This window comes from Scyliorhinus torazame, chromosome 18 (assembly GCF_047496885.1).
Source record: "Scyliorhinus torazame isolate Kashiwa2021f chromosome 18, sScyTor2.1, whole genome shotgun sequence".
NCBI classification, from domain to species: Eukaryota; Metazoa; Chordata; class Chondrichthyes; order Carcharhiniformes; family Scyliorhinidae; genus Scyliorhinus; species Scyliorhinus torazame.
Window position 1 is genome coordinate 142,132,061 of NC_092724.1, and position 23,645 is coordinate 142,155,705.

Below are 23,645 nucleotides of genomic sequence, written 5' to 3' on the forward strand. Positions count from 1 at the left end.
CCCTCTGTAGAATGCGCTCCTTATCCGAGAACCTGTGGAATCTCACCACCATTGCCCTTGGGCTGGTCTCCCATTCGCGGCTTCCTCGCGAGTGCTGTGTGAGCCCTATCCACCTCCCAAGGGCCGGGAGAATGCCCCATCCCCCAGCAGCTTCACAAACATGTCTGCAATGTATGCCCCAGCCTTCGGACCCCTCCGGGAGCCCGACGATTCTTAGGTTCTGCCGGCGGGATCTATTTTCTAGGTCCTCCACCTTCTCCGGGAGCTTCTTCTGCTGGTCCCTCAGCAACACCACCTCCAGCTCCACCGCAGTCTGATGTTCCTCCTACTCAGCCAGCGCCTTCTCCACCTTCTGGATCGCCCAATCCTGGGCGTCTAATCTATGCTCCAAGCAGTCCTGTTTCTGCGCAGCAAAGCCTTCCTGAATGACTTGCATCAGCTGCTCCATAGACTGCTGGGTCGACAAGCCAGAGGTCCGAACCTCCGCCATGCTGCTACAGCCCAAGCCTTCTCTATCTTTTTGTTTCTGCCCTTACGACCACTTCTAGTCCTTCTCTCCATGCACCAAAGTGGGAATTTAGTAAACAATTGCCACTGACATCCGTTTTACAATTCAAGTCCGGTAGAAAAATGGGGGAAAGGTCCAAAAGTCTGACCAGAGCAGGAGACACCAAATGTGCGACTTATTCCTTCATAGCCGCCACCGGAAGCCTGTCCCATCTTTCTATTTGCTTACTGCACTGTTGTGTCTCCTGAAATCGAATGGATCATGGTACCAGCCCGCCTGGCATTTGGCACTTTCAAGATGAGGTCATTCGTGTGGATTGAACCTTTCCTAAAGACCAGGAAAAGGGCAGCTTCATTTTGAGGATGGAGATGTGTAGTGTTCACAGAGCAGTGTTTTTAGGCGTGCAGGAAACAGGTTTGCTGCGATGCGCATTGCTGGTATTTGTATCTAGATTACTGGGTATAGTGCGACTGTCTATTTTTCATAGGCTGGTTAAAATTGAGTTATTGCCACGGCGCCGAGGTCCCAGGTTCGATCCCGGCTCTGGGTCACTGTCCGTGTGGAGTTTGCACATTCTCCCTGTGTTTGCGTGGGTTTCGCCCCCACAACCCAAAGATGTGCAGGTTAGGTAGATTGGCTATGCTAACTTGCCCCTTAGTTGGAAAAAATGAATTGGGTACTCTAAATTTTATGAGTTATTGCATTTTGTAGATGATTCAGAATGTCTTTGCAATGTGACTGCTTAACTCTAGGTAATTTCTCGATGTATTTGTACCACATGGTGAGAAAGTAATGTTGGCCATGATCTCATTGAATGGCGGGCGACACAGGGGCTGCATGGCTTGTCATAACCTCTATCCTTACGAGACTTACGACGTTGGGGATCTTGTATTCCCGGAATCCTTGGGGGAATATGTGCTTCGACGCTAAGGGGGGTGCCAGACCGATTTGAACATTTCCGGTGTAAAGCCTTGGTTGGGTATTGCCGAGTGGGGTGTGCCTAAAGCTCCTGAAATAAATCTGAATGATTTCACTCCGCTCGGTGTGGATATGCCCTTCTTGCAAGTACAAAATACTCCTGCTCCTGTTCCTAGTTCCTGTGCAAATCCATGTCCGTTTATGTTCACTTGCAAAGCTAAAGGAAGATGAGCAAATCTTCAATGGCAGATAATGGTTCACGATGATTTTGCTTTCCATGCATAAAAAACTGTCAGACTGAGAATCTAGACGTTGCCATTACAGTTAGCTGATCTGAGATTTCACTTCTCGTATTTGTTCAGGAACGTTGGGAGGGCCACATCCTTTGCTACGGAATAGGTGCATTTTGTCATGCAACTAACTGCCTTCAAAATTTCTTTCTTTTGGAAGGTGTGTGTCATCTTCTCTTCATTAAAAATTGATTATTCAGTTGAGCCAAGGCTATGGGTACTGTCTTCCCACCACCCTGCGCCGGAAAAGCACCTTGCCATGGCGCAGCGTGGCCGGTGAAAGCCAGGAGACCCCGCTCCCGGGATCGACCTGGCTCACAATGCCTCGCGAGATCCCTTAATGCCCCTTTAACTGTCCCAGTCAAGAACTTGAAGATAAGGTGGCGCAGTGGGTTAGCCCTGCTGCCTCACGGTGCCAAGGTCCCAGGTTCGATCCCGGCTCTGGGTCACTGTCCGTGTGGAGTTTGCACATTTTCCCGTGTTTGCGTGTGCTTCGCCCCACAACACAAATATGGGCAGGCTAGGTGAATTGGCCACGCTACATTGCCCCTTAATTGGAAAAAATGAATTGGATACTCTAAATTTAAAAAAAAAAAGAAAAAAACTTGAGCATAAAATCTAGGCTGAATCTTCTGTGTTGTGCTGAGGAGGGCTGTAGAGTAGGCGGTGCCATTTTGAAAAAGCATTCAGCCAGGCTGTACCTGCTCTCTCTGGTGGGTATAAAAGCAGCCACGGTACCAAGAGACAGGGAAGAACTTTGATTTATGTAGCGCCTTCCGCAACCTAGGGGCGCGCATGAGCACTTCATAGCCAATGAAGTACTTTGAAGTATGTTCACTGTGGTCATGTAGGAAATGTGGCAATCCAATTTGTGCACAGCAGACTCCCACAAACAGTGTTACGATTATGACCAAATAATCTGTTGAGGTAACACAGGTCAAGGGATAAATATTGGTCAGGATACTTGCTGTTCTTCGAAATAGTCCCATGAGAAGGGAATTTCCAATATTTATCCCTCGGCCCACATCACCATTAAAACAGATTATCTGGTCATTTGTCTCTTTGCTGCTTGTGGTATTTTGCTGACCACCACCATTTCCTACATCACAGCAGGTTGACTAGATTTCAAAACCATTCCACTTGCTGTGAAGTCCTGAGGTTGTGAAAGGTGCTATATAAATGCAAATTATATTCAGTCAAACTGTGTAAATATACCCCCGTTGCTTTAATTAATTCACTTGGTAATCTGATTTTATTTCTGAGTAACGCTATTGCTTCAGTAACTGAAGAGCAGAAAAGGAAGTAATGTTTGTTGGTGTACCGTGAACGTAAAGGAAATGAGGATATGGTTCCTGAAGGTACTGCATATTTTCACTCTGTCGTCCGCACTTATGGCCAAGTCTTTTTCATAGCCTCATGAGCACTTTTAATGTTAAATACCCATGATTATCTCTTTTTGTAACGTGATACAAAACAAGGCCAATGCAATTGTTTGACTTGTTTCTGGCAATATTTTGGTTTGAACGGTTGAGATAGTGGCGGTAACAGCAGTGTTCTTAGAAACATTCTGACAGTGTGATGCAATTTAAGCTGCAACAGCACCACACACAAGTATTTGGATAGAATTCCTACAGTGCAGAAGGAGGCCATTTGGCCCATCGAGACTGCATCGACCCTCCGAAGGAGCACCCTACCTAGGTCCACACATCCACCCTTTGCCCGTAACCCCACCTAATCTTTTGGACATTAAGGGACAATTTAGCATGGCCAATCCACCTAACTGGACTGAGAGAGGAAACCGGAGCATCCGGAGGAAACCCAAGCAGACACTGGAAGAATGTGCAAATTCCATACAGTCACCTGAGTCCGGAATTGAACCTGGGACCCTGGAGGTGTGAGGCAGCAGTGCTAACCACTGTGCCACCAGAGATCTTGATATTTTGAAAATTCCATTTGGAGAATAGTTATTTCTTCCAAATGTGACTTGAAAAGATTTGACACTGATCCACGCTACGTTACTTTCAGGTAGCTTCTTGACCCGCATCCATTGACTCCATGGAGCCCCGTGCAGCTGAAGTTTCAGACTCTGGTGTTTGAAGAATATTAATAATGAGGGTGTCCCTTTCGCACAGATTGTTGGTGTTGGCTACAGTACCTTTTCAAGTTAGCTCATGGAGCCTATAGTCCATGTTGGTGTCTGGAAAAAGAAACCCAATCGTGTGATCAGTTATCTAATTCTCCACAAATGAAACCTAATGGTTTCAATTTTTTTAACAATGTTACAATCCATTCTTGAAAATTGGCACAATCTCCACACGTTTGGTCAGGGTTTATTACCATAGTCAACTTGTATGATCGCTGCATTTCAGTTGGCAAATGATTTTGCACATCAGTAGTTACATCAGACAGTTAAAGGAGTGTTAAGTGGTTAGGCCCTTATCCTCAAGCATTCACGTGAACGGCTACACACCTTCCTGCAATTGTAAAAGTTAACTTTGAAACTCTCAATGGGAGCCACCAAATTTGCTCTACTTCGGAGGGGAGGTACAATAGTGCTGCATGTACCTAATGTATCCTTGGTTTTCAGCAACCTGTTTTGCTCATGGTAACCTTGCCATCCAGTGAGTTCCTGGAATTCTCCAGCATCAAAAGGGGACCATTTGGCCTCTTTGTTCCTGTCATTTTTTCAAGGAGATATCTATTTAATCCTGCTCTCTCTGCCCCCGTTGCTCTACAAATTTTCCTTTCAGTAGACATCCAGTTCACTTTTTGAAAGTTACTATTCAATCTGGTTCCACCACCTTTTTGGTCAATGTATTCCAGATCATCATAATTCACTTTTTACATGCAACATAAAGTTTCTCTCGTATGGGAGAGGCCATTCTACCCCTAGATCCTGCTCTGCCATTTAACAGGATGATGGCCGATCTTCTACCTCCACGCCATCTTCCCGCAGTATTCCTGTACCTCTTGATATCATTGGTATCTAGAAATCGATCAACCTCTGCTTTAAACATACTCGGTGGTTCAGCCTCCACAGCCTTTGGGGTAGGGAATTCCAAACATTCATCAACCTCCCTTACTGAAGATTTCCTCCACATCTTGGTCCAAAATGGCCGACCTCTTATTCTGAGACTGTGGCCCTTGGTTCTAGACGCACCCCCCTCCCCAAACCAGGGGAACCATTCTTCCTGCCTCCAAGCTCTTAAGAATTTTGTTCACTTGTGATCATCTCTCATTCTTCTAACTTCTGGAGAATATAGGCTCAATCTCCTCAAATCAGAAGACACTCCCGCTGTCCCATGAATTCGTCTGCTGAACCTTTGTTGCATTCTCTCTATGGTCAGTGTAGCATGGTAGCATAGTGGTTAGCACTGTGGCTTCACAGCTCCAGGGTCCCAGGTTCGATTCCCTGCTGGGTCACTGTCTGTGCGGAGTCTGCACTTTCTCCCCGTGTCTGCGTGGGTTTCCTCCGGGTACTCCGGCTTCCTCCCACAGTCCAAAGACGTGCAGGTTAGGTGGATTGGCCTTGCTAAATTGCCCTTAGTGCCCCCCAAAAAAGGTTAGATGGGGTTATTGGGTTAGGGGGATAGGGTGGAAGTGAGGGCTTAAGTGGGTCGGTGCAGACGCGATGGGCCGAATGTCCTCCTTCTGCACTGTATGTTCTATGTTCCTTTGGGTAAGGAGACAAAAACTGAACACAATATACCAGGTGTGGTCTCACCAAGCTTCTATTGAACTGGTTCTTTTCGCTGAAGTTTGAAAGAAAAAGTCAAACTTTTCTTATACCTGTGCATAAGTTGGCAGTTTTGGTGAATATGGAAGCTCATTTGGGCCGGTGTCTGCTTTGGTTTGATGTCATTTAAAACCTGACTCAAATCATTAGCTTTTTCCCTAAGCTTCAAGGAGGCTGGGAAAATGCCTTCACATGGTTTTGTTAATTACGAACATTTGAAATCGGAGCAAAGTAGGCCATTCGGCCCCTTGAGCTTACTCCACCATTCAATAAGATCACAATTGATCTGTTTGTGTTTTGAATTCCACATTCCCATCTACTCCTAATCACCTTAGATTCCTTTGCTTGACAAAAATCTTCAAATACCCCCGTCGCCTTCTGAAGCAGAGAGTTCCAAAGGCACGCAACCCTCTGAGAGAAGAATTCTCTTCATCTCTGTCCGGAAAGGGCGACCCCCCCCCCCCTATTTTTAAAGCAGTACCCCTCATTCTGGACTCTTCCACAAGAGGAAATGCCCTTTCTATATCCACCTCGTCATGACCATTCAAGATCTTGTACGCTTTCATCAAGCCACCCCTCAGCCTTCCAATCCCTCCAATCCCAACCTATCGTGCGCCAGAACACCCCGATCCCGCTGGACCTCCGAATTCTGCAGTCGTTCTCAGTTTAAGTAATTATCCCTGCCAGAGTGAACAACTTCATATTTTCCCACATTACATTCCACCTGCCAGATATTTGTCCACTCACTCAATCTATCACATCCTTCTATTCATTGCCTTACATGAGAGCATATTGTTCTAATTTAATTGAGATCTTGTTCGTTTATTTAAAAATGTGTTGGAAGTCTGTGCAAAACGTAATACTGCAGCCTGCGATGTGACTTTATTTTCTTCCCCTTACATTCACGCACACCGATCCCATTTTCTGTTTTTTCATCAGAAGCACATTTAGGAGTCGCCTGTGCTCTTTTGATATTCAAATGTAGAAGCACCTTGACCTACTTCTCAAAGCTGCAATGTCCTATTTTTACAGAGGTATAGGCATCCTAGTCAGTATGTACTTTGCTGGTGTCCCATTTCAGCCATGGAGCGCTTTTTAATTTGCACGCAGTGAAGGCACCCTCGACCCTTGTACCAGATTCTGAACATGACTAGCTTTAGTCTGCTGACTTAATTTTGTGTCTACTGATGCGCCGTGTGGTATACTGAAATACCCTGAGTTGGTGCTAGCTTGTTTCTTGTGATTGCCATCTTTTTCTTGTCGATTGCACTGTTCCATTGGATCTTTGAGCTTGGGCTGTGATTTGTGCATTGTTTATGCTGTTAGTATTGCCATCTCTCCCCTGGATGTGAACTGCTGTGCGAGTCAACAATCCCATTGTTGAGCTTTTTCGCCATGTGAGAGAATTGGAGAATCTTGACAACCAAACATGGTTTGCAACATAATACTTCAATTGTGTTTGGCTCAGTCTTTGCATGCAATGTTTCTTAAGTAGCAGATATCCATAAAAATAAAAGAACTACTCAGTTGCCCCTCTGGATAAAAGATTTAAACTTCCAATCCTTTTGATCCTAGCTCTACAAATTTAAGGAAAGGTCAAGATCTTTATCGGTCTCTAGTCATGCATTCAAACCTGGCTGGTTTGTTATGGCATGGCCAGTGTTACTTTGAACAAGACCTGCAGAACTGTGGTAGTCCCTACAAAACCTGCTGGTTGGTAATCTGTTTACCATTTTAAAAACAAGTTGCATTTATATAGTTCCTTTTTATTACTGAAAATTGTTCAAAAACACTTCATCTGAGCATTGTCACAATAATAATAATCTTTATTAGTGTCACAAGTAGGCTTGCATTGAAGTTACTGTGAAAATCCCCTAGTCGCACACTCTGCTACAATCCCCACACTCCGGCGCCTGTTCGGGTATACTGAGGGAGAATTCAGAATGTCCAAATTACGTAACAGCACTTTTTTCGGGACTGTGGGAGGAAACCAGAGCTCCCGGAGGAAACCCACCGAGAGAACGTGCACGCTCCGCATAGACGGAAGCCGGGAATCGAACCTGTGACCCTGACACTGTGAAGCAACAGTGCTAACCACTGTGCTACCGTGCTGCCCCTTGGCTACTGTGCCGCCTTCCACATAAGGAGAGGAATAGAGATGGTGTTTATAGGAAATAGTTTGTGGTGAGGCCTGAAGACAATGGTTTTGGTCTCCCCAATACTTAATTGGAGGAAACGTCTGCGCACCCAGGATTGGATGTTGAACAAGCAGCTGGAGATTTGAGGGGTTGAAGAGGGAGCTGGGGATGAGGTAGAGCTGGGTGCTGTCCACTTGGGTGTGGAACCTAATTGAGTCTGTTTAGCACCGGGCCAAATCGCTGGCTGTGAAAGCAGACCAAGGCAGGCCAGCAGCACGGTTCAATTCCCGTACCAGCCTCCCTGAACAGACGCCGGAAGGTGGCGACTAGGGGCTTTTCATTTGAAGCCTACTTGTGACAAGCGATTTTCATTTCATTTCATTTTTCATTTCATATGTATGAGAAATCGGAATGGGCCAAGGATAGAACCTAGTGGTGTCCTCCAATGAGGGGAGAGGGAAGAGAAGTCATTGTAGGCAATTCTCTGCCTATGACTGGCTAAATAAGAATGGAACCGGGTGTGTGCAGTCCCACCCAGTTAGTTGATTGAGAGACGCTGGAGGTGGATGGCCTGGTTAAAGGCTGCAGGCAGGTTGTGAAGGATGAGTGGAAGTTTGCTTTGGTCACAGTTGGATAAGATATAAATTCTGACTCTGATATAAGAGTCGTTTTGGTACTGTGGCAGGCCAGAAGCCTGGTTTGGAGGAATTTAAGGGTGGCCTTCTCGGCGGGGGGGGGGGGGGCAGGCTCGCCCCAAGACAATGCCCAAGGTGGAAGATTAATGGTTTCAATGGAAACTAAGGTGTTCAAGGTGGAGGTGAGGGTGTGGTTGCAACGTAGCAACTGCAGAAATGCCTTGGTTAAGGGGAGGGCCGCAGGCTCGATATTCTGAGGTGCCGTTGTAAGCAAATTGGGAGAATTATTTTTCCCGGGGCAGGTACAGGGCGGGAACAGAGGGAGGTGGGATTAAACATGTCATTACTCAACTGGGCTATTGTTCTGTCTCCTTTATCTCAAGTATATCTCGGTGTTCTTTCTTGACAATGTGGCAGGGGGGGGAAAAAAAGAATCAACAGGCATGAATCTTGCATCCTGCACTTTCAGCAGACACTGAAAGCACGAGCTAGCTAAATTGTACCCAAAGCGCACTGAGAATGAACAACGTATCTTAATCATTGCATTATTTCCCACTGCAGTACAAATCTAAAAGCTACAAGGACAATTCCAGCAAATGCTAAAATCATCTGTGATTAACCACATCTTAATTCTGTGTATTTGAATAGAAGAATGGGTTATTTTCTAGTTGGAAATATCATTTCCTTAAAAGTCTATTGAGGGTTTCATTTCAAAGTTTGGAGAGGATGAACAACTTTAATGCTTTGTACCTCAGAGCAGACCAGGCGTTGTGGATGATGTGGGTGGTCTTTGATTCATGACTTCAGGGGGTATTAATGGTGGTCTGAGAGCAAACCATCATCTTGGCTGCTCGCCCCAAATCAGGTGATTGGGGGGAAGAAACAGATTTTAAGAAAAAATTGGTAGTTGATCAGCCTCCCCTGTAAATAAAATATAGGTGATTGATCCAAATGGATTCACGGACAAGATATTCCCTGGTGTGTGTGTATTACTTTTGCCATGTGAATTGCTTTTTATTGCAGCTTGCATCAGTCTTCGAGCCCCTGTTGGCAGTGAGTGGGTGGCAAAAACCTTTAGCACCAGTTGTGTCCCCTGCATTAGAAAAACGCGGTTAGTCGGACTGTCTGCCAATCTACCCTGCAATCTCTCATATTATTTCTGACTGACTTAACACTTGTTTCCAAGCTGAGAAACCGTTACTACTTCCTTTTCCTATCCTTTCTCCCCTCACTCCCCTGCCAACAAATATGAATCATGATAAAACAAGATGCTTCCATCAAGCGTTTTGCTTTTTAATGCTATTTATTGAAAACTCCCTGGGGATGAGAAGGGGCAAGTGCCAGGCTCTAGCAGGGTGGAGGCTACAAATGGCAACACCGTATATGCAAAGTTAAGTAGCAATCCCTTTTGGTGCATTTTCTTGGGCATATGTATAAATAGACAAACGTTTCATTTTCCCTCTCCCACAGCCTTGTCTCTGTATTTTGAGAAGAGCCTTTTCTTCAGAACAATTTTTTAAAAAATGAATCAGTCGCATAACTTTAGGATGCAGGATCTGGTTGCTAGGCAGAGTGAAAAGAAGTCGAGAGGGCTGACTCCGGGAAGGGGAACCGAAGGGCTTTGCTGGGCTCTCCAACTCCCTGCACACTTGATATGAATTGAGAGAAAGCAGTTGCCCCAGTTAATTTCTCCTTGGCCTAGATACAACAGAGCTGCTGTAAAATATGGCGATACTGTGTAGAAAATCATTTCCGGGCAGTCTGTAGGCTCTGCAGAATGACCTGTAACATTGTAGTCTAGATTGCATTCTGTGATTTACTTTTTCTATTTGTTAAATTTACTAAAGATTAGTAAATAGACTGCATCTTCTGATTTCATAGCTGCCATTGTGGGAAAGAAGAATATTGTAAGAGCCAAGGTTTATTTTGTAGAATGTTTTTCTCTGCTTCAAACATCTGTAATTTTAAACCAGTTAATTTGAATGAGTATCGGATCTTACTCATTCGCGTATGCATCAATGGTGACCGGACACACTGGGCCAAATGGCCTCCTACTGCACTGTAACAATTCTGTGAAAATAAGGGCCAGCTCAATAATAGAAGAAATGTCTACTATTTTACTAATAGTAGACATTGAAACTTGCCCTTGCGCCAGTTTATTTTTGTTTCCTGAAGAGTTGAGTGCAAATGTTCATCTCCTGGGTTCAAAGACATCTTGGGCGAGACCTGATCCGCCCATTCTGAGCTCTACTTCCTTTGAATGATATCTTGATAGAAAGTGATGATGCTGCGCCTATGGTCCCTTGTGAAATAACCAGGGTAACCGCTGAGCAACTTTCAGCCACAGACACAAGCCCACTGCCCTAAACTTAAACCAGCCTTTGTTTTTTTTTCAGATGTCTTTCCTGAGCCAGCACTAGACCACGTGTTCATTTGACAATATTACGTGAACCTGATTTAAATGCTCAGTATGAAATAGCCATACATTCATCACTGAAAACAATGACAAAACAATGAACTGTAGACTTTGGTAACCATGATTCTCCTTTCCACTTGAAAAACAGATATAAGTTGGTCTAGAATCAGAATAAGATTTGGCATAAAGTCACATAGCCACCTAACTATTTTAGCTACTGTAAGATGTTTCTCTATCTCTATCTATTTATATACATATACTAAGGCTGTGTCAGATCAAAATGAAATCTGTTTAATTTATCTCTTCCTATGGGTGGGTGAGATTGATACAAATTGGCATGAAGTAAGAGGAAACTCTAACTTTGGGTTTAAAGTTCATGGTTGGGTTTGTTTAGTTAAGAGAGAATTTGATCAGTAATAAAGGTTATATTGGAGAACAATGCTTTTGCTGGTTGAATGATTTAATGCTCAATCAGCATTTTGGCTAGGTGTGCATTACATTTACAAGCCTAGGCACTGTTGCAAAAAATGTCAAATGTCAAAATACTGATTTCTTTCATCTCATCATTTACCCCCCCCCCCCCCACCCCAAAACCAAATTTGTCTCCTTTAAGGAGAGAGGTAAGAAGTCTCTGAACTAACATTGATGCTGTGTCAGTGGAAGGTTTGTGTCTGTAGCATTCAAAAATGAACAGCCCAGCTTGCGGACGAGGCCAATAAATTAAACAAAAATGAGAGGGGTTGACCGCCCTGGTGGGGCACTTGTGACCAAAACGAAATGTTGGAAGAAAACTAAATGATGCGGTGGTGATATGCACCCCAGCCCCAGCGGGGCCCACTGGTCACGGAAGGCCTGAAGTGTGCCTGTGGACACTGTATGGTCCCTCTCCGGGACCATCCGGCTGTGAGCTTAGTCCTGTTAGACGAGCGGTCAATCGGGTAGGATGACCCCCTCAACCGCCTACTACCTGGACCTGTTAACGGCCATGTTGGCCATGAGCAGGCTTGCGCAGATCTCCTCCTCCCTCCCCGCAAGGTGACCAAAAGATCAGTAGCGTTGGGCTGAATTGTAATCAAAAATAAAGGAGAAGTTCTTCATTGCATATATGTGCGGCAGCATAATGTTGTGAAGTACCTTTCAAATGTTTTCTTTCCTCCAGTTACCATTGCATTTGTATTGCCATCAAATAGTTTTTAAAGCCAGTCTCCACTCCCCAATTTCCGCTGTCCCTCTCCAGAGTTAAGCTTTCAAACTCTGTGCATTTCTCTTGGGAGTTGTGCACCAAATGATGCCCCAGTACTTGAGACTGGAAGAGAAAATTGATGCAAGACATAATTTTACTCCTGTATACATCTTGTTACTGAAGCAAAAAGCTTTGACCGTTACCTGTGAATAGGTCACCCATCAGTGTTCTCTGCCAAGGAATACAGTAAAATGCAGAGAGGAGAAGAGAGTGTTACGACACCCTGTGCTATTGCACGGTCAATTCCAGGCCCGCTCGACCCGGAGTCACAACACAAGTGAATTAACCAATAATTCTTATAAAAATACCAAGTGTTTGGCTCTTGCCTGCCCAATAACTACAGTCACCAGGTTTGTAAGTTTAAACACAATTGTTGTTTATTTATAATAAGAACTATAGTGGAAAGATGTGACACGAATATAGAATGGGGAAAAAATTAAGCACCAATTGCTTTGCAATGATGGATATTTAGAATTAGAAAGCACGACATGCTCTTGTTCCCTGCAGTAGGGATACTCTGGTTGTGGAATATTTATAATGCATAAGTCAGCCACCCAGATCCGTGCCGGTGTTTTACTCCACGTGAGCCTCTTTCTATCCGCCTCCATCTAACCCTGTCAAGATGTGGAGATGCCGGCGTTGGACTGGGGTGAGCACAGTAAGAAGTCTTACAACACCAGGTTAAAGTCCAACAGGTTTGTTTTGATGTCACTAGCTTTCGGAGCGCTGCTCCTTCCTCAGGTGAATGAAGAGGTCTGTTCCCGAAACATATATATAGACCGATTCAAAGATGCCAGACAATGCTTGGAATGCGAGCATTAGCAGGTGATTAAATCTTTACAGATCATGAGATTGGGTAACCCTAGGTTAAAGAGGTGTGAATTGTGTCAACCCCGTCAACAAATATTTTTATTCATTTGCACGTTTTGTTTATCTAGCTTCTCAAATGCATCTCAAACTACTCCCGATACCAACAAGTACCACGTTCTTGCTGCTCTCTTGGTAAAGCAGTTTCTCCTGAATTGGTATTTATTTGTGACTTCCTCTAGTTCTAGCCTTGCCTGCGATTGGAAACCTCTTGTCTACAGCTTCCCCATTCCAATGTAATTTGAAAGATCTTTATCAGTCTTTTTTTTCCCAGAGAAAGGTCACTCAACCGTTTGAATCTTTCCTGATATCTATAAACTCCTCGTTCCGATACCCCATTCTAATACCCATTCTTTTTGTACTTACTCCAATGTCTTTGTCCATTTTTAAAAAATATAAACTTCAGAGACCAGAAGCTGTTCACAGTACTTGTTAGCTTTGTCCAACCCAAGGTTCTGTACAACTTTTCTGTAACTTCGCAGCGTTTCAATTCAGTCCTGCTTTGTATAGTATGCTAAGACAATAATGCAAGAAGAATCAGAAATGTATCAAATCTGTTAAAATTCCCAATGAAGGGCAGCATGGTGGCATAATGGTTAGCACTGGGACTGGGGCGCTGAGGACCCGGGTTCGAATCCCAGCCCTGGGTCACTGTCCGTGTGGAGTTTGCACATTCTCCCCGTGTCTGCGATATGCAGGTTAGGTGGATTGGCCATGCTGAATTGCCTCTTAATTGGGGGAAAAAAAATAATTGGGTACTCTAAATTTTTTTTTTAAATTCCCAATGACGTGTGACTTCATATAATCTCTCTACTCTGCGAGACTAAATTGGTTATAATATTTTAATAATTAAACCACTTGGTGCACAAACCCAAATCTTGGTAAAAGCACAATAATATAATTTAAGATCTTGTCCTTCCAAGTTTGGAAGTGTTTTGAGCAAACTAAAGTGATATTCTGATAGTTACAGGTCTGACACTGATGGTAGGAACAGTTGAAGATTAAACACTCGGCATTGATTGTAATTTATTAATGTTATCAGTAGATTAAGTCAGGGTAACCAACCATTTGTGTAGGGCTGCAGAGGTCTGTACCATGGAGCGCCAAGGGTTACACACAAATTTTAAATCGATGTTCCTTTAAATTGCATTCCTGACGTTCCTTACACAAACTGATCTGTGTACTAATTTATCCTCCAGTGAGACAGCAGTTCATAAAACCAGCCCTTGCCAGAACTTTCAGTCCTTGAAATTTAAACAGGACAAGCCAGTATGCAAGAAGGAAGAAAGCTTAGATTGTTTGGGCTTCAAGGGCTGGATTGCTAATGCTTTAAGATCAGGGGTGTTACACTGCGCACACAGTTATCATCTAACCAGAAGAAATCAGCCACGGCTTTTATCCATATAGTGCCCTTTAACATAAGGTAGGTTTTAAGGTATGATTAATTTGAGGTGCGATTAAAATCGGCGATGCTCAAGAGGATAGAGTTAGTTGAGTGGTGATATCTAGCAAAGCTCTGGGGCTGGGGGAGGTCACGGTTAGGGAGGGGGAAAGACAACAGAAAACCTTGGTTTATTATTGGTTATAATAAGTTAGAATCTGAGTTGATGTTTTTGTCTCGAGCAATTAACTTGTTTTGTCTGCTGACCACATTACTCTCCGAGCAGCTAAAATATGTACTTTTTTAGGGGGGGGTCTTTCCAAAAACTAAGATGTCTGCAGTTGGCCTCATCCTGCTGTCAAGTTTTGATGGCTCTTCTACATTAGGTCAGGAGCTCATCTACTTCAAACAGGCAAACCCAATAGGATAGTGCTGGCTGCGCTGGTTCCTGCTCTCGTGCTGGCTATTCTGCGCACTATCAATAGGATGCAGGAAGCTACCACCTCATTTATACTGGAAGAGTTGTCCTGGTGCATGTGTGCCAAAAGCACACCCAATAGTGGGTGGGAAGCCAACGGAGATGAAATGGATTAGGAAGGTCAGGAGCAGGTGAACAGATCAACTGGAACGACCCCTCCTTTACCCAGCACCCAAACTGCAACCGCTTCTCTTCCCTACCTCTGCAAAGCAACGGAGCGATGCTGGGGCACAGGTCTGCAGTGTCGCAGCTTCTCCTCTATCTGGCTATGGGTTCTCTGTGAGCCTAGAGAACAATGCAGGCTCTTTGACCATTGTAGAGGCGACGCAGTTGAATGCAGAGCAGTCCACCAGCTCCCTCCATCCAATGTCCCTTATAATAACATGCAGGTTCCAACAGGTTATTTGATGACAATCAAATGGGAACCTTTGATATTTTTTACCCTTGCCTTGTAGGCACTGACATCGGTTGCAGGATTTTGGTTACAACCTTGCTGAAATCGGCAAAGTCAGTACACACAGGAATCAAAACTGGGATGTTTTCTTTAGCACTGCACCAGGCATTGTCTTTGCCCAAACGGCTAGAGGACGTTTAAACTCCTGATACTTTTATTAAAGCGTTATTCCTATACTTGGCGATGAGCCTAAAAGTAGATTTTTTTTAAAAAATCCTTTTTATAATGCTGGAAGTTGAATATGCCACCAATTTTGGCATACAGAAATATGAGTGAGTCGAGGTGTCTGCCAGAAGGTCAGTTTGGGGAACTGCTTAAAGCTTTCTGGGCCATGTCTGAGAATGCAGAATAATGGTTTACTGTACAGATCCATGGTGGTGCTTGGGTGTAGTCAGCCTGTCAGTATTGTATTCAGACTTGCTGAGTCATCATGAATCTCGCGTTTATAATTAGCTTATGAACAGCATTTGGTGCAGGGGTTGTGATGAGGCTTACACTACTAGGAAGTTCCCACTGCGATAGACAATTGAGTGATTCTGCTCAATAGTAAATTAAAGCGTCTTGTTCAGAATTCTTGGTCGCCACTCTGCTTCTGGTATTCCCCTGGGTAGATTCCAAAAGACTCTCTGTGAATGCTTTGTTTAATTGCATCTACTGTGTGCTTTATTTATAGGTAAGACTATACCTTTCTTCCTCAAATTTTCTTGCAGGTGAGGGAGATTAAAATAAAATCCTGATGACTTATTTTCTTGGGGTGGGGAGGGGGAGGGGAGATTATCAAGAAAAGCATCGTCTGTGGAACTTACAGAATGTGATGGTGTAACATGAAAATGTATTGCTCATTTTGATATAAGAATACTTCACTTAAGAATACCACATGCTGCTTCCATCTTTGCTGACATTCTCCGCCGTTGACAATAGATCGGCAATTATTTCCCCTGCCCTTTAAGCTCCATTGAGGATGGAACTTTGCATATCTGGTCAACCGCTGGTATTTTGTCCAAATGGCCAGGTGTTCACGAGCATTAGCAGAATGTTCCAGCATGCGGCAACACCAAGGCGAAGTCTAACTTTGACCTTACCTGGAATTCGGGTTATCTGTAGTGTCCCTACTGCTCAGCACAGGCCAGGGGTCAGATCGTTGGACTTCATGGCTCAGCTATTTGTTGAATAAGCTAATTGACTCTCTTGATGGCCCCAAATGGAAGCTGCATCTGGATGCAAAATATTTAATATCTTGGCTATTCGCCAAAGAACAAAACATTGCTCCAAAGAAAAGTTCACTTTTTTTGTTTTCTTTTCCCTCAGGTTTGTGTGATTGAACGTGTGCCGTGGTATGACGACTACTAACAAGGGAAACAAGGCCTTAAAGGTACTGCTGACCTCCCTATAAACGTTTAGTGCACAGGCTGCTGAGGTCCAGTGAAGCAAAACATCTTACTGGTGCTGATCCTGCGGGTCAAAATCCGCATGTAGAGTTAATGACACTGCTTCGAAACCACTCGGAGTTAGCTTCTGAATTACTCTCTGTTTAGTTTCATCCTCAAGTTAGGCACAAGAAATCATCAAGCAGTTGAACTCACAAAGAAGACTGGCCAATATTTCACTGAGATTTGTTCTTTAAGACCACCTCAGTTGGTGGCGATAGCGAGGTTTGTGGCCCGGGCCGGCGGCAGCATGCACAGCCGGCATTTGCATGCGTTTGAATGTGATTAGCAGATTGTACACTGTGTGCTCCGCCCTTCCCTGATGCTCCGCCCCTCTTGGGCGGACGTCTCGCGGGTGGGAATTACTACCAAGTATTTATTTACAAGTGCCGTGGCTGCAAAGGGGGGGAGTGGGACACTTTAAAAAAAACCACTGGAAAACCATTGAAAATGGCTCTCTGCGGGGAGGGGGTAGTGGCTGCCCAGGCTGGGGGTAGTAGTGGGTAGTGACTTGGTGCAAGGTCCGTGGACTTGGGATGTCCCCCTCGGGATCGGAGTGGACTGGCCGTTGCTGCAGTCTGTCTTTTAAATGCACCCCTTAGGTGCTACTTACAGGTTCCTGGCTGCTCACACTGCTGAGTGCTTTCTGTGCCCTTTCAATGTTCAGAAGGCCTCTGGTTATCCCTCTGGACATCCTCATACCCTAGCTGTGTCATCAAGGGTCAAGCCCAGGAGCCCACCCGGTGTTGGCACTCCTCAGAAGCGCTGCCCCATTGCAGGGGAAGCAGGGGATCAGCAGAGCTCGCCCCAGCCAGAGGACACCTGCACTGACCTTTTGGAACCCTTAATGGTTCTCTTCCCCTCTCGGGGCTGAGGCCCCACTAGTGAGCCCCACCCATCCGGATCACCAGCTGTCTCCTGGTGAGACTGACTACCTCTGCCACCACCTTCTAGGCACTGTTCAGGAGAGCAGGCTTGAGTCTGCGGCCCATGCTGGGGAAGAGAATGTCCCTCCGCTCTTCACTGGCATGGAGCCGTGGGTCCACCCGGGGGGGGGGGGGGGGGGAGTAGAGCTGGTCTTCTGTGAGCCATCTTGGTGGCGGCAGTGAGTTTGTGGTAAATGGAGCGCTTATAAACTGCTCCAGCTGCCAAGCACTTCAGCACTATCTCTGACCCTAGCGACTCGAAAGACCGCTGGGTCGGAAATTGCTCAGAATTCGCGCCACCAGAGTGGTGAACCATTTGCGTATCCCAGCTCGCTTACCGAAAAGCGCCCCCAAGGAAAATGCAAATCGCACGCATTTTAGTCATGTCAGCACTTAGTCTCCAAAACAATGAATTGTGCCCACTAACTACAATTCCGCAATTGAGAATTCTGTGATGGGCAAGTCGTATCCTGATTTCCCCAAAGCCTCCCCATCATCCACAAGGCACAAGTTGGGAGTGTTATGGGATCTCTTGAATTGCCTAGATGAGCATGACTACAACAGCACTCGAGAACGTTGACACGATCCAGGACAAGGCAGCCCGCTTGATTCGCACCCCATTCACCACCTTCAAAATCCACTCCCTCCACCACTGACGCACAGAGGCGCAGTGTGTACTGTATGAAATGCAGTGCAGCAACTCGAGGCTCCTTTCACAGCACCTTGCAAACCATGACCACAAGAGTGGCAGATACAAGGGAACACCACCACGCTCCCCTCCAAGCCACACACCATCCTGACTTGGAACGAGATCTGGCATGATCTGATTGAATGATGGAGCAGCCTCGAAGGACTAAATTGCCTATTTCTGATCCTAGTTCCCATGTTTCTTCACTGCCACAGGATCAAAACCCTGGAACTACCTTCCTAGCAGCACTGTGGGTGTGCCTGCACAAGATGGGTTGCAACGCTTGAGGGTGGTGGCTCCACACCACCTTCTCGAGGGCAATCCGGGTTGGGCAACTTTTGATGCTGGCCGAGCCAGTGACGCCCACATTCCATGAAATAATTTAATTACCCATGAGTAGCTTTCATGCTGGAAACAGCGTATTCCTAATGAGAGCCTTAGAAATTAATGTCCCAATAACAGCAAGTAAACAAGCCCCTAATGTGCCTGTGCAATCTTCTGTCTGCTGTTTTTCTTCTTTAATAAACATTTTATTGAGGTATTTTTGGTATTGTAACAACAACAAAATAAACAAACAATGTACATGAAACTATAAACATAGTGCAAAAGCCGTCTCCCTTTGTTACAGGTCCAACCTTTATTAACCACCTACTCTAAGCTAAACTAACCCCCCCCCCCTTCTGCTGACGATTAATTGTCCGCAAAGAAGTCGACGAACGGTTGCCACCTCCGGGCGAACCCTAACAGTGACCCTCTCAAAGCGAACTTGATTTTCTCCAAACAGAGAAAGCTAGCCATGTCCGATAGCCAGGTCTCCGACTTCGGGGGCTTTGAGTCCCTCCAAGGTAATAGTATCCGTCTCCGAGCTACCAGGGAAGAAAGGCTAGAACATCTGCCTCTTTCTCCTCCTGGATTCCCGGGACTTCCGACACCCCGAAAATCGCCACCTCTGGACTCAGTGCCACCCTTGTATTTAACAACCTGGACATGACATGCAAACCCCTGCCAAAATCCCCTAAGCTTCGGACATGCCCAGAACATGTGCACATGGTTCACTGGTCCTCTCGCACATTTTGCACACCTGTCTTCCACCTCAAAGAATCTGCTCACCCGGGCCACTGTCATGTGAGCCCGATGAACGACCTTGAATTGTATCAGGCTGAGCCTGGCACATGTTGCGGACGTGTTGATTCTACTCAACGCGTCCGCCCATAGACCATCCTCTATCTCTCCTCCCAGCTCCTCTTCCCACTTGCGCTTCAGCGCCTCGGTCTGCGTCTCCTCTAACCCCATAAATTCCTTGTAAATGTCAGAGACGCTCCCTTCTCCTACCCACCCTCTGGAAACTACCTTGTCCTGAATCCCCCTTAGCGGTAGGAGCGGGAAGGTTGACACCTGGTTACGTAGGAAGTCTGGCTGCTGTTTTTAATTGAGGCATGTAAAATAAATTTGATTAACACCTGCTTTAAAATAATACAGACTTGAATGGGTTGGCCCATTAATACAGCAAACAGTAGTGTGTGCCATTCGGTACTCAATCATTTTTCAAAGTGCATTGCTAGTGTGACCATTTCAAACACACAATCCACCATCTCACTTATAAAGTGTTGCCACTTAAAACAAAATGTTGTCATTAATCATCCTCTGTTTTTGGCCAGTTGCGGCCTGTGCTTACCAATAAGCAGAACATGGTTTCATGCAGAGGAAGTTGACTCAATATCGGGCCATGCAGCAGCAGAAAGTCAGTAGAACGTGTATGATCAGAAGCTGGACCCAGGTTTGTGTACACTGATCTGCATTGCAATGTGGGGTGAAACATCATTACTTGCTACACACCCAGTGCAAGGTTTAGGGGAGGTGTTTTACTGCTGGGGGCATTCTCCTGTGGTGTAGAGTTTTAAAATTGTGGTTCTGTCTGCCTTAATAGACTTGATGATTCAGAAATGTTTTGCAAACCACGAATCATAAAACGCAAGAGTTCTTGATTCCTGACAACACTCCAATGCAATTCCTGACTGGGAATGTCTAGATTTAAAGTGCTTTTATTTTCAACAAATCCGGAGTAATTCTTACAAGGAACACTCATGGTCCTCGAGGGTACAGGAAAAAAGTAATGCTGGTATGTTTAACACAGTCGTAGGTTCTGCAATCCGGCCACATGGTGTTAAATCTGAAGTGTGAAATTTAACTACATTTTGTACGGAGTGGTATGTTAAAGGAGGCAGGATGGGGCTATTTATGTTGCAAGTTGGACAATAACCCGATTCTTTTCAGGGGAAAAGCTGTTAGTAGAGATGTTGGGATGTGATGTTTCTTAGAGGGTGAGCTCAATGTTATGGATCGTGGTTTTTTCTGATCCTTCTACTGTTACTGATGCTGTTAATCACATCCAAGACTGAGCTATGTTCTATCTGCCTGTTTCTGATAATTCCCCTATCACTGTTTTGATTTGTCATGTATTCAGAATATCAATCCTCTTTGTGGCAAATACGTTGCCGCATCCTTTATGTTGCTTGAGGTAAGGCAAGAGCTGATCAATGACTTTATGCAGGTTTGTAGTGAAACTGGATCAGGAGCAATGTGTTGGGAAAACAAAGGTAGTTTTAAAAGACTTTTATAGGTAAACATTAGAAATAAGATTTAGTTTCAAGTGGGTTTAATTTAATGCTTCTGTAACAGGAAGGGTAAAACCTATAATTAGATTGAGCTGAATGAATGTCTGGGGGTTCCATAGAAACATACGTTGAAAATAGAGCCAGGAGGAGGCCCTTCGGCCCTTTGAGCCTGCTCCGCCATTCATTATGATCATGGCTGATCATCAAGCGCCTGAAGGTTCACTGAGTTGGTACCTGGGGCCTGGGGATTGTCCCAATGGTGAGAGGAGTAAATTGGGCTTATTCTCTCACGCTTAGAAGAATGAGAGGTGATTCTCGAGTGTTTCGAAGATTGAGAGGTGATTTGTTTGAAACCTGCAAAATTCTGAAGTGCTGTGATAGGGTCAATGGGGAGAGGTTGTTTCCGCTGGTCAGGGAGTGTGAAACACATGGGCCGAGGCTCAGGATAAGGGGTAAATCGTTTAAAAATGAGATAAGGAGAAATTACTTCACACGAATGGTTATGAATATTTGGAATTCTCTTCCCCAGAGAGGATGCTCCATTGTTGAATATATTTAATCCTGGTATAGACAGATCTTGGATGTCTCAGGGAATTAAAAGATTTGGGGAGAAAGTGGGAGCGTGGAGTTGAATCCCACGATGAGCCCTGATCGTATTGAAGTAGGCTCAATGGGCCGTGTGGTCTCCTATTCCTTGTGTTCCTGTACATATCCCTGTGTTTGCCTGTTCCTGAAGCTATTATGTAAATGTGTTCTTCGGTTAATGGTGCAGTCAAAGCAAAGTTCTTTGCCATTGGTTGAAGGAGGTTTGCAGTCTGACCTGCATCTGCCAAACTGCAAACAACCCCATCAACTGCAATTCAACTCTCTGACCTCAAAGCTGGTGTTTTTAGCCTAGTTAATGACCATCTTGTGCAAAGCTTCACTTTTAGCAGCAGAACAATACATGTGTATGTTTTATGGTACAACGTTTCTGCAATTAGAAACCAGCCTAACCTTCAGTGGTGCTACAAAATGTTAATGGGTGTAAAGTAAATCTAAATGCTGCGCAAAACACAACAAAGTACCGGTTGATGCTCAGAGAACCTCTTGGTGACTTTTTTCAAGAATGTATTTCTGAACTCTGCAGCCATGTGCCTGAGAGCTGGGACTAGCTAAAGTTTTCTTTTAGTTTGGAATGTGTTAGTTGTGGGCAAATTGCAAGGCACGTTTAACAGCAAAGTGTAATCCTTGATCTCTTTAGTTTCCTTCATTGGTTGAACCATGGTTGTTAGTAAGGCTGAGAGGAATATTTTCATCTTAGTTTTATTAGTTTATGATGTGTTTTCAGCCACATAGGGAAATTAGATTTCTGATTCAATTCGGAATTGCTTGAGCGATTAGCCTGTGGCACAATTCAAGTACTTGGCTGTCTGTAATTTTTCCTGGCGGTCATTGGCATGTCGCCGCTATGGACTACAGAGGGCATTTGCTGATGCTCCATGTAAGGAATTGTTAGCAAAAATAAAGTTCGTGGAAATGGAGCTAGCCTTGTGCTCTTTTGTTGGGAAGGAAACTGAGAGTAGGGCAAAAGGGGACATTCACTGGTGTGATGTGATGAGTGATGTTACCCACTGGTCGATAATGTTGCCTCAAATCTCGCTTTATACATTACTGATTTGGGTGTTAGGAAGCACAGCAAGTTCAGATGCGTGGAATGAAAGAGAATTTGAATCTAGCACAAATATGGCACCAAGTTGTATTGACCCAAATCTTTACAGGCCAAGAAGTTGTCAAACCAAGGTAGGAGGCGGTGGCGTTAGTGGTATTGCCGCTGGACTGGTAATCCTGAGACCCAGGGTAATGCTATGGGAATTGTGGTTCGAATCCCACCTGGGCAGATGGTGAAATGTGAATTTAATAAAAATATGGAATTAATGATCATGATACCATTGTCGATTATCATGAACAACCCTCTGGTTCACTAATATCCTTAAGGGAAGGAAACTTGCCATCCTTCCCTGGTCTGGCCACATGTGATTTTTTAAATGCCTTCTGAAATGGCCTAGCAAGGGCAATTAGGATGCTGCCCCCAGCCAGCGTTGCCCATGTCCCCGGAACAAATAAAATATACGGTTTTCCTCTGGATAGAAAGTCATAACCTTCGTTGATCCTATTCTTTTTGTCTCTCGACGAATCGTGAATGAAAACTCCTTTATAGGCCTCCAGTCACACACACAATTGATTATGACATGTTAGTTAAATATGGATAAGACTTGCCGAATTCCAAGTGTTCCTCACAAACTTCGGGTGGCCAACTTTTATTCACCATTAACCATGTAACTAATCATCAGGGTCCCATTTCCGACTTCAGGCTCCCACTTCACAATGAGTTGTCAAAATTTAGTCAACTGGCATGGATTAGCACATCCAAAAATACACCGCTCAGTCAGCTAAATTGGGCACTGGCACACTAAATCCTATAGCACCCTGGGGAGTTAACCATTTTATTATTTCTAACTATAGTACAGATTTATGAGGTGATTATGTCAAAGGAAAACACAAATTTTAATCATGTGAGATTAGGTCAAACCCTAACCCTACATATATGTGCGTGTGTGTATGTAAGAATAGATTATCTTGCAAAAGGAAGTTACAACAGGGCATAAACAGTCTGCGTGAATGGGCAGAATGAGCTCAATATGGTGAATGAAGCCATGCACTTTGGAACTGCGAAAGATGGATCAGAATATTTTATGGTGACGGACTGGGAGCTGTGGAGGAGTAACTGGGTTTGGATGTCCATGTCTGCATAAAAGTAATCAAAATGGCGAACCCAAAGAGTCATTGGAATTCAAAAGTGAGGAGGTGATGTTGTGCAGAGCCGTGGTCAGATACTGTTTGGAGTATTGCTTTCAGCGTTGGGCACCTCAAAAATAATATATA

At 44.7% G+C, this 23,645-nt stretch overlaps 1 protein-coding gene across 2 annotated transcripts in view; it reads left to right on the forward strand.

Annotated features, from left to right (window-relative positions):
• The window catches only part of LOC140395576 (transcription factor MafG), a 61,735-nt gene that overhangs the window by 10,557 nt on the left and 27,533 nt on the right, over positions 1-23,645 (forward strand). Inside the window, exon 2 of one of the 2 annotated variants that reach the window (XM_072483528.1) lies at positions 16,373-16,436. In XM_072483528.1, the coding sequence (XP_072339629.1) occupies positions 16,401-16,436 (36 nt within the window). In that variant the 5' untranslated portion in view covers positions 16,373-16,400. Of the gene's footprint in view, positions 1-16,372; positions 16,437-19,798; positions 19,883-23,645 lie in introns of those variants that run through there. The other variant, XM_072483526.1, reaches the window with a different exon arrangement.